General features: G+C 32.8%; 1 protein-coding gene across 1 annotated transcript in view; it reads left to right on the plus strand.

Moving 5' to 3' along the window:
• Phm (Peptidylglycine-alpha-hydroxylating monooxygenase) overlaps nt 1-5967 on the plus strand; it is a 115723-nt gene extending 109756 nt beyond the window's left edge. The window contains exon 10 of the mRNA XM_081747244.1: nt 1525-5967. Coding sequence (XP_081603370.1) covers nt 1525-1687 — 163 coding nt within the window. The 3' untranslated portion in view covers nt 1688-5967. The remainder of the gene's footprint in view (nt 1-1524) is intronic.
• The last annotated feature ends 4902 nt before the right edge of the window (nt 5968-10869 follow it).

Consider the following 10869-nt stretch of genomic DNA (forward strand, 5'->3'; position numbering starts at 1 on the left):
AACAGAATCAAAATAATGTATAAATGTGATAATCATATCCTATTAACTACAAAATATGTAAAGTGTCTCTTAATTTTATAGAGTAGACAGTGTTCCAATGTCTCATATTATTGTACTTTTTTCCTATCGTAGCGAGTACTTCGAACACCATGCAAACTACAAAATTACCTTAGGAATATGTTGATTTCATACACATTTATTTTTTGCTCTGTAGCTTCTTCTTCCTCATAAGTTCAATCATACTGCAATTGTTTACTTCTCTTCTTTATTTTTGATAGCATATGAAGCCCAAATCGCTATGCGTTTTTTTTTTCATGATAATTGACCATACACACAACACACACAATAAATAATAAATAAATAAAAGTTCTGTGCACCGGACTTGAGAATGGATTCGATGTATTTCGTTACACAGAATTCAAATTTCGAAACCCCAGGACGATTGATCGTATCAATTTTTTGTTATGGGAGAAAAATTTGATTGATTTTGGATAGAGAGGATACATGTAACACAACTAAATAAACAAACAAATACATTTAAAAAATCTGTGCAGTAGACCCCAAGGTGTTTATTTGATGTATTTTGTTACACAGGATCTAAATTTCGAAACTTCAAGACGATTGACCGTGTCATTTTTTTATGGGCGAAAAACGAGCAATCTTAGAAAGGGAGGATAAATGTAATACAGTCATACATATACAGCCCAAAACAAAGTTGACACGGTCAATCGTCCTAGGGTTTCGAGTTACACAGAATCCTCAAATTTCGAAACCCTAGGACAATTGACCGTGTCAACTTTGTTTTATGGGCGAAAAACGTGTGTCCTGCTTTATCCAAAATCGCTCAAATGTTTCGCCCATAAAAACTAAATTGTCACGATCAATCGTCCTGGGGGTTTTGAAATTTGCTTTCTGTGTAACAATACATCGAATTCATACCCTGGGATCCGGTGCACAGAACTTTTATTTTGTATGTGTGTGTGGTTGTGTTATTAATTACTAAGAATTCATCATGTCTACCAGAGATTGATCTTTTCACAACTTTTGAGTCATATTATTAAAAAACGCGTTTGATTGATTGAAGATAAATGTTCATTCTCAATATTGAGACTATATGAAACTAAGATCACTGCCTAAAGTTAAGTGCGAACCGTTACTCGAGATTTTATTCAAAGCATAATAGGCACACCGGCATCAAGCAGAGACCACATGTGCATTAATAAGTCGAGGACAATCAGGTATATTCCTGACAATAATTCAAATTTTGTGTAAAACCAATCGAATAATGTTTTCCCAGTGGACTGATACGCTCCATTAAGGAGAAATTTGAACGAAGTAAAAAAAGGAGAGAAAGCAACGATGCGAAAACGCAAGTTTATAAGTTTATTTATTGAGAAGTAAGCATTTGATTTGCAAATATGAAAAACATATAACCTCTATATATCTAATATACATCGCGTATTATTATTGTTATGTATGTCTATTTCCAATTTAATATTGATTTCTTTTTAATTATCCTTTTAGACCAACTAATAATGATGAAATGTGCAACTTCTATCTCATGTATTGGGTGGAAGGTACTGAGCCCTTGGAGAAGAAATATTGCTTCACATCTGGACCACCGTTTTATCATTGGAGTGATTCTCATCTGAACCACATTCCTGACAAAGAAGCTTCTCAACTATGAATATACTAAAAAAAATGAATCTCAGCTATATTTGAGTGCAAGCAGAGTCCAAAAGATTCAAAGAATATAAATATCAAATTTATCCCACTTAATTAAATTTAAAAACTCTTATGATAAATTCGTTATATACCAAAATACATGAAAGATTATAACTGCATTGGCTTGTAACTGGACATGAATAATCTGAATTTTTTAGGTTTGTTTTTCTTTACTTCTGGATTTTTGCGAAAAGGTCATGGTACATGAAATGCGCTGGTTTGCAATTTTGCATGAAGAATCTCTAGATAGTACTAAAACAAATATCATATATTTTGAGATTTACACTCTATTATCTTTATTTCTGGAGTTACTTTTTTCGTAATCCAATACAAGTCAAGTGAATTGTTACTTATCGACAGTTCAATCTGCTTAATACCAAAGATTTATCTTTAAACGTGGTAAATAATAATTTAACAAATCACACGAAATATTTCCAAATGAAACAAATGGCACCGAATGGAATAAATGCACAATTAAATAATAATGACCGAACTTTTCGTACTTAACAAAAATAAGAGTTTGTTTTTAAAATACATAAAGAACAAAATGCTTTTATATGAATAGTTATATATATGGTAAAATCATAGTTACTTGGCAATAATTACTATCATACAGACTAAGATTAATCTAGAGAAGTTAACTAATGGTGAATTTCCCCTTATGGTACAATTTTACAAACAATTAGAGCTGACAATTATTTAATGTATAAACAAGTGCATTATGAAAATATATCATGCTGATAAATAGGTTATTTATGATCAAGTAATAATAGATGATTATATGGATATTAAAAGCTATTCCGCGTGACAGTATATGGATATTAAAAGTTATTCCGCGTGAAAGTGTACAAAATATCTAAATCGTTTCTGTCTATATCTGTAAAGTTGCATTTTGTGAAATATTAAATAAGAAAGAAAAATTTACGTTATGGCTAACCTATTCTTAAAGTAATTTTAAAGTGAATCACCAAGCATTTCATGTACTACGGAAAATATTTTAATTATTGCTTGCACTCTTGCATATAAGACTTCTCAGAAAATTTACTTAAACACTTTTAGTGCAAACGATTTTACAGGTATATATATGTAATATGACCAAAGTAGAAAAAGAAAGAACATTGCGTTCGCAGTACTTAAGACTCTTATGTTTTAAAAAGAAAATTTAATCTCAACATTCCCCGAAACGGTGAATTTTTTATTTCGTTAATTAACATAGGCAATTGCCAGTATTACTTGTTACCTGTTACATACCAGATCTATATTTCTGTTATAGCTCAGAAATGCAAGCCTATTAAGGCTGTCTTAAGATAAGGAAAGTACCTACATTTGAAGAACATTTCCAAAGTATAACATTGAATTATAAATACTTTTATCCATTTTGTGTTTGATTCAAATATCTTTCGAATATAAGTACTTTCTCTTCATTATAATATTGTACAATGCTACATTTTTGTATTTATCTTTCAGTAGTGTGTTCTTTTGTAAAACAAAGAAAGCTTCATGGCTCATTCTTCTTTGTAAAACAAGTTCTCAAATCTTGTCCATCATGTTACGGGTTGTAAGTTGCGCAAGCAGGAAATGGTGCTAAAATATGGCAGCTATATTTATGAAAACTTTCCTACATAGATAGAAATAATGGGCTATTTTGGTGGGGTAGCATATTATTATTACAAAACATTTTCTTCCATAGCACATACAAATTATCTTATAGCTTCCAAATGAAATATAATTCCAAATAGCTTTAAAGTAAAGCTGGTTTACACTATTGAATTTATATATAAAAATGAACTTGATATAAATTTGTAACTTCTCTTTCACAATTTTTCTTAAATGTAAATAATGACTTCCTAGGATTAATGTAAATAAATGTGTATATAAGACAGATGATACTGTAAAACTGTTAATTAATTTCTTTGTTTAAAAGAAGAAACTGTATTTGAAGATTAATAATGTTGACTTTCAACATGATCAACTTCTTTCCGTAACTATACATAAACTAAAAGTGATTATTTTAAATTCACATAAAATAATACTAGGATAAAACAAGAATCTACACTTCAACAACAAAGAAATTTATCTGAGTATAAAATGGTGGTAATATTGGCATGAGGAAGATAATTAAAGTAATTTACAGCACTAACTTCTGTATGTTTGAGCACGAATATAGTTTTGGTATCGGTGGACAAGGTTGTAGGTTTCTTAAGAATATTCTACACGACAGTGTACGTTATTCGCACTTGTAAAATAAAGTTAATTCTTCACGTAACTTGTTGTAACTTAGAACATATTACCACAATTTTCAGAATTTATTATATACCGTATATATTTTTTTTTCGTTGTTTGTGTCTAATTCCTGAACACATTTTATCTTATATTTATATTCTTTCCCTGTTAATATTACGAGCTTCTTTCGAAGAACTGAGTGTTAATTAGTAAATCTTTGTATTGTTCTAAGTTAGTTAATTTTGTTATTAATATTACTTAAATTCTTTCGTATGTTCTATATAACATTTATAGCAGTAGTGTAGCTGGTATGATTGTATAAATCGATGGCTGTTATTTGTTATAAGACTGTTTCAAATGTGAAACAAAACAAAAACATGACTAATAATGTATTTCGTGTATTAATGTAGCAGTCCGTTTATTTGGAATCCTTGGAAGTTATTTCCGGTTTAGAGGCATTTAAGCATGTTCTCTCCAACATTCCAAACTTTCAAATGTTACAAGTATCGTAAAAACTTTTCGAAATGTTGATACCGCTATTATAAAACCAATCTCTTGGGTCAGAAGAACATCTTTAAATAGATATCTTAATATAAATACTTCATATGACTTTCGTTTTTAAAAATGAAAGAGTTGTCGGTAAGAAATTTCTTGAATTCCATTTGAAAATTAAAGATAGTTAGATAACATGTTGGTTTTCGGATAAAAGTTTTTTTTTTTTTTAATTCTTCATTCAAATAAGGTTATTTTTCATTACTGAACACAAGCATGAAAATACTTTCTTCTGAAACGGTAATGTACGACTTTTATGAATAAAATAAAAAGTAATCTAAGGCACATGTCTTCAGATGATACAAAGGCGTTCTTACAAAATTTTTAAGCCTTGCAATATCATAATATTCTAATTGTCTTATGTTAATAATGACAGAGAAAAAATGTTTATTGCGATTTTTAATATATATATATACGTATATTACAACGTTAACACGGTTAACACAGTGTAAAATAAATTACTTTTAAAATGTCCACTATTATTAAATTATTTTTATTTTCTTAATATAATAAAGTTTCCTTTGCCTGGAGCAGAGGGAAAAATTACTCAATTAAATATATTTGTCTCGAGATATATATATACGGTTATATTTTGAAATATGTTCTTAATATGAATATACATACATGTATCCATTATTGTCTTACTATCTTAAGAAAGACTTGTGTTGAGGATATGACTATAGGTTTGCGTTTTATCCTTGTTAAGTTTATTAATTTTATCGTGTTTTCAGATGAGTATAATATAATCAAATATGAATATATATAGTGTATTAAACTGGCTGTTAAAATTTACAGACTGAAAGATAAAACCTGGCGCTGAGCGCCTCTGGTACTCTACATATGTAAATATCACGAATCAAAAACAAAACTTTATACTTATTTAGTTATTAAACTTGTAAAAAATGTGTTATTTGCTTTGGCCTCATCTTATATCTTGTCACTAAAATTATAATAATACAGAATATAATAATCACCAATGTTAAATTATATTTGTTATATTTTTAAAAACTTTTAGTTCTGACGCAAAATAATGTGGATGTTAGAGAAATTGTGAAGTTTCGAGTGTATTTAACAGTATTTCCGTGATGATATCTGAAAAGAGACAAGTAATATGAGTTAAAATTTAAGACAAATTTGACCTCAGTTGGTTCTGTACACTTCTAGGTGTAACCAGATAAAGACATTGGTATGAAATATCCAGACTTCACTATAAAAGATTTGTATTACATTTTTCTTGTACAGTAAATCGATGTCATATTTTTATATTTGTTTTACCTGTAGTACTTAACAGATCTGAATATAGTTAAGAGGGCACCATATTCAGTTATCTCAGATGTAGAAGTTATTGTAGATTGTATGTACTAGAGCAGAATACATATAAAAATGCATGTATTGTCTGTGAGGTACAATCATTTTTGGACAGGCCCTTATTTTCGATGAAATAAAAATTATTTTTTAATGTGAAAATTACACTTTGATTATGAAATATTCTAAGACTTAATTTTTTACCTTTTCCTTCCTACAGAACTGTCCTTTGTTGGAGTAATTAAAATATGTGTATTTATGTTCTTGGGGATTCATGTAAATCTTGGAAGTAAACGAGTTAAGCTTCAATTGAATGAATTATTCTGCTCGTCTGATGGTACTGAGAAATAGTCAGAAGATGACCCACTGTGGGAGTTAAACTTGATATTTTAATATTATGTGTGGAAACGCACTTACTATTCCCCTACTTCAATTAGTGATTCTTGTGGTGTATATTCATATGTTACCATGCTTTGGACACATATCATGCTTCGATTCCTTAACCGAAAATCTTCAACGTCCTGTACGTTAATCACGTAATCACTTATTATTACCGTATTTTCTTCTTATGTCGTGATTTAAGTGGAGATGGGATTCATCATTAAGTCTTTAATATTCATTCAAGCTTTAACCCAAAAGAAGTAACAATCTGGAAAAGGTGCCAACAATGGAGTATTGTCTCTCTGAGAATCGCATGATATGGAAGCACATCTCAAACCATCGTTATGGGTATTCTGGATCTGGAAGTATGTAATATTGCATCATTTTGCTAGTACCATGCAACAGAAGATCGACTCTAAAACATTGTCTCTACGTGTGTACCCGGTTTTGATTTCCGCAGAGAATTCGATATAAACCATAGTAATAGTTTGGGCTCCACTTTAAGCAATAGGTTTGTCTGGTATTCAATATTACAAACTAAGGGTGCTATAATGTTACAAACATCCGAACTTCGGAGACCTCTACTACAGTAATAGCGTGAGACGAATGGGACAATGCCCATCCAAAGTACCTTAGTGTCTAGTACGGCAGGATTTTAGAACACTTGTCCGCACCATTGAGTTGTAATAAAGAAAATACTCAACCCAGGTACTAACCCACCTTCACTCGCTGTCGCTCGCTCGGCATTACTATATGAATTGAAAAAAAAGAAATGAAATCTTTGAGTTTTACGTCCCACGGATATGCCGGTTAGGCTAAAGGAGACGGTGATAATGAGTAATGAATGAAATGGTGGAATGAAGAAAGTGGAAGGATACTATATGAATTGAGTACCGAACTTTGATAAAGAAAGGAACCAACCTGACTACAAATCCACTTGAACTTATGTGTGCGGGTCACTCTTCTAAAACCTTTCCGTTTAATATTATGATCAAGATACATGACGTATTTCGAATAAATAGGAAAAAGCTACACGAGATGAAAGTTTGCCTTTCTTCAGAAGGCTTAGATAACGTTCAACCACGATGGTTTCCAATATGTATAAAGATCATGATGCCTTTACAGCAAGTTGAAATCGCAAATCGTTTCAAAGGTACGATAAACATGGGTAGAGTTTGAATGGGTTAAAATTGTGTAATTGCAAGAACTTGTAATTACAACGATCAAAAAGTGTTATGTTCTAGAAGGAAAATAATGCAACATTTATTATCATAGGCGTAGCTAGAGGGGTTACGATATGAAAGTTCTGACTAACTTATGATCATTATAAAAATTTCCCACAAATATATCACTTTAAGCAATAATCTCTAATAGTATAGTCATCTAATAGCAGCAGTATAGTAATCTCTACAGATGTTTCTAATCTCTCCGAATAGTTTGGTATATCTCATTGTTGTGAGTGATAATATGATCTTTACCTAATATCGAAGTGAAGATTTTTGAAAAAGACATTTTCAATCCTTTTCTATGTCCCTCTTTATTAAAGAGTCGCTGAAGTCTCCGTTCTTCGCACAGGGAGAATATGCCAGTGTGGTAATTGAAGGGGAAGAAAGGGGGGAATTCCTAGGAACCTTTGAACACTTCCTCGGAACCTCGTTCCCATCGTCCTCATACAGGGTATCTACTAAAATTCCAAAATGAAATTTCGTGACTTTTTCGTGACCTTTTCTTTACCAAATCATAAAATTTCCTAACATTTTCAAGAGCGAATTTGCGTGCGAATTAGGCCGAATTTTCATCCATGCGATAGAAACGTAGTTTGCTTGCGATTTGGTAGCGTCTAAAGCCAACCAGACATTTTTGGTGGTGAATTTTGACGTTTTATAGAACAAACTTTTCCCATCTGTACTTACATTTGAACAGTTAGAAAAAAAAATCGTGACCCAAAAGCTAAATTTCGTGACTTTTTCGTGACCGATAGACACCCTGTCATAATAACATCAAACCTTCATGTGTAATTACAAACATTAAATTTATAAACAAATAAGAAATCATGTTTTTCAACTTACTACTAAGAAATCTGTATCAAAATGGAATCTACTCCGAGAAGAGAAAGTACAAAGTTACAATTACAATTGAATCGTTGAGTTCGAAAACCGGTCATCTCTATCGAAGCTAATTTGAGAGGAGTGACAAACAAAACTAAATTAGTCAATTTGCATCTGACATATAGGGCTGTTTTCATTTTTGGACCGTAGAACTGACATTTTTCTGCTTTCGAAAAACGAAAATAACCCTGGGGGTATGTCAGATACATATTGACTAATTTAGTTTTGTTATCACTCCTCTCAAATTAGCTTCGATGGAGATGACCGGTTTTCGAACTCAACGATTCAATTACAAAATTACAATTATGTGCATACTTTATAGATACGCTCTCACAGAGGGTACCCAAGTACCTTTATACGCTGTGTACATTAGAAAAACTGATTTTTCAAGTCTTTAGTGAGAAAAATACTGTGAACTGAGAAATCATAACCTTTTCCATAATGCACAGGGCAGTGGCGTATTTAGGATTTTGTTTCGGAGGGCTATGCACAGCATGGGGAAGCAGGGGGCAATTGCCCACCTGAGTTTGAGAATTAAATATATTTTAATCGATTGTCTACTAGGAAAAACGTGAAATTTGTATGTCGGTGGGAATACAGATGCCCCTCTCCCCAGGCAAATCCGAAACGACGCTCCATGCAAACATACGTTGAATATTTGTAATTTCATTTCAACCTAACTAGTTTCATTTTAGAAAATATGGAAATATTCGGTTTTATCTGTGTATGTTTTTACCTGAGAAAATGTTGAGACGAGTTGAAGCTGAAATACACTGATTGCAGTTTTAATGACAAGAATTGCACACTGGTAAATCTTATATACACAAAAATTTAGCAGTGAATATAACCTTTTATTCTATCCATAGAAGAAAAAGGAAAGATCCTCTTGGCCTACTAATTTCCCGGCTACTTATTTCCCCGTCTTGATTTTATTTAATTGAGACATTTACTTTTCTTTACAACTAAACGATGTAAATATTCCTTTGCTATAATAACTAAAGTCCCATTATGTTGATATCCGTGCAAGTTGGTGTGGAACACCAGTTTCGCTTGTCAGCTCCTCTTAGTTTTGGTGTTACTGATGGATCATTCCATCTCAGATCGACCAATTTTTAAAGGTCTTACCGGTGACCATGATGGATTTTCACGAAAAGTTGTACACATAAGGTCAAGAGATAAAATACCGAGTTTAAAAGCATTCCTGTAAATAAAACCAAAGTTATAAAAAGATATGCTCCACAGTGCGTACGCCCAATATGAGCAATGTTGGCCGCGGCACGTTTTCAGAGTCTCACAACTTTCTCATTATGAACGACATTAAAGTGAAACTAACAGGATTTACAGAACTAAACACAAAGTTTGTACTAACAGCAGCAGAATGCATTTCCAGAAATAATAATGGCTGACATATTCATTTAAAAGCAGAACAAATAAACGAAATAGTAAAATGTTACAAAGTTCAGCATTTTTTTATAGGAAGAAGAGAGTTGGTAGGGAGTCTCTACCAGTCCTTGGATACACCACCTTGCCGACTTTCAAAAACTGTAAGCCAATTAGACCCTACTTTTGTTGTAATTTAACAATGAAAATACGAAAAAAAAACGAAAAAATACACAAGTTGGCAACACTGTTGCACAATGCTGATGGCTCGGACGAACTTCTATACTTGCATACATGAAGACCATATCATATTGTAAATGTCATAAATTACATCTTGTTACTGCAAGGTGTGTGGGAGTTATGAATCTGTAAAACGTAACTAATTGATTTGAATCTCAAACAGTAACGTAATGCACCAAGTCGTCGCGGCGCACTTGGGAGCGCGTTGGATTGGCATTCGGGAGTTTGTCGAGGGTTCATGTCTCGCGGCCGACTGTACTGATTGATGTTTTCCAGGGTTTCCCTCAGTCCTACCAGACAAATGCCGGGATGGTACTTAGCATACATGTGGCCAAACTCATCAGCAGATTCCGGGAGACATGTTCTATGGACGACAGACATCGTAGTGGTCGTCCGGAAACGTCTACAGGTGAGGAATCCACAGTTGCTGTCCTCAGATCCTTCATTAAAGGCCTCCAATGTAGCATACGGCGTTAATCCCAGGAATGCAGAGTTACTCGAACGTCCATTCGGATAATACTTTCCACTAACAAGTGGCACCCATACAAGATCCAACTTCACCAGCATTTCACATAGGACTATCCAGACCGCCAAGTGCAATTTGCAGAATGGACAACAGCGCAACTGGCAGCCAATCCAGACTTCTCCTTGGCCATGCTGTTCTCCGACGAGGCGACTTATTACGTCAACGATATAGGCCTTCAAAAAACATGTGCCGCATGCCTACCTTCCGCCATCTTGAAATACGCCGTTTTGAATATCACTAATTTTTTAATTGAAAGGTAGGCATGTGGCACATGTTTTAAGACTTTTTTTTTAATCAGGAATGAAATACTGCTGTCCATTTTGTCATATCGCTAGCTGTTGATGAATTATGGCCTGTTTTATCCCTATTTATACTATCACAACACATGCTCGAAATGACCACCCTGTGTAACAATGGTGTTTGCCACAC

The sequence above is a fragment of the Thermobia domestica genome, chromosome 2 (genome assembly GCF_964235325.1).
Source record: "Thermobia domestica chromosome 2, izTheDome1.hap1.1, whole genome shotgun sequence".
In the NCBI taxonomy this organism is placed as follows: Eukaryota; Metazoa; Arthropoda; class Insecta; order Zygentoma; family Lepismatidae; genus Thermobia; species Thermobia domestica.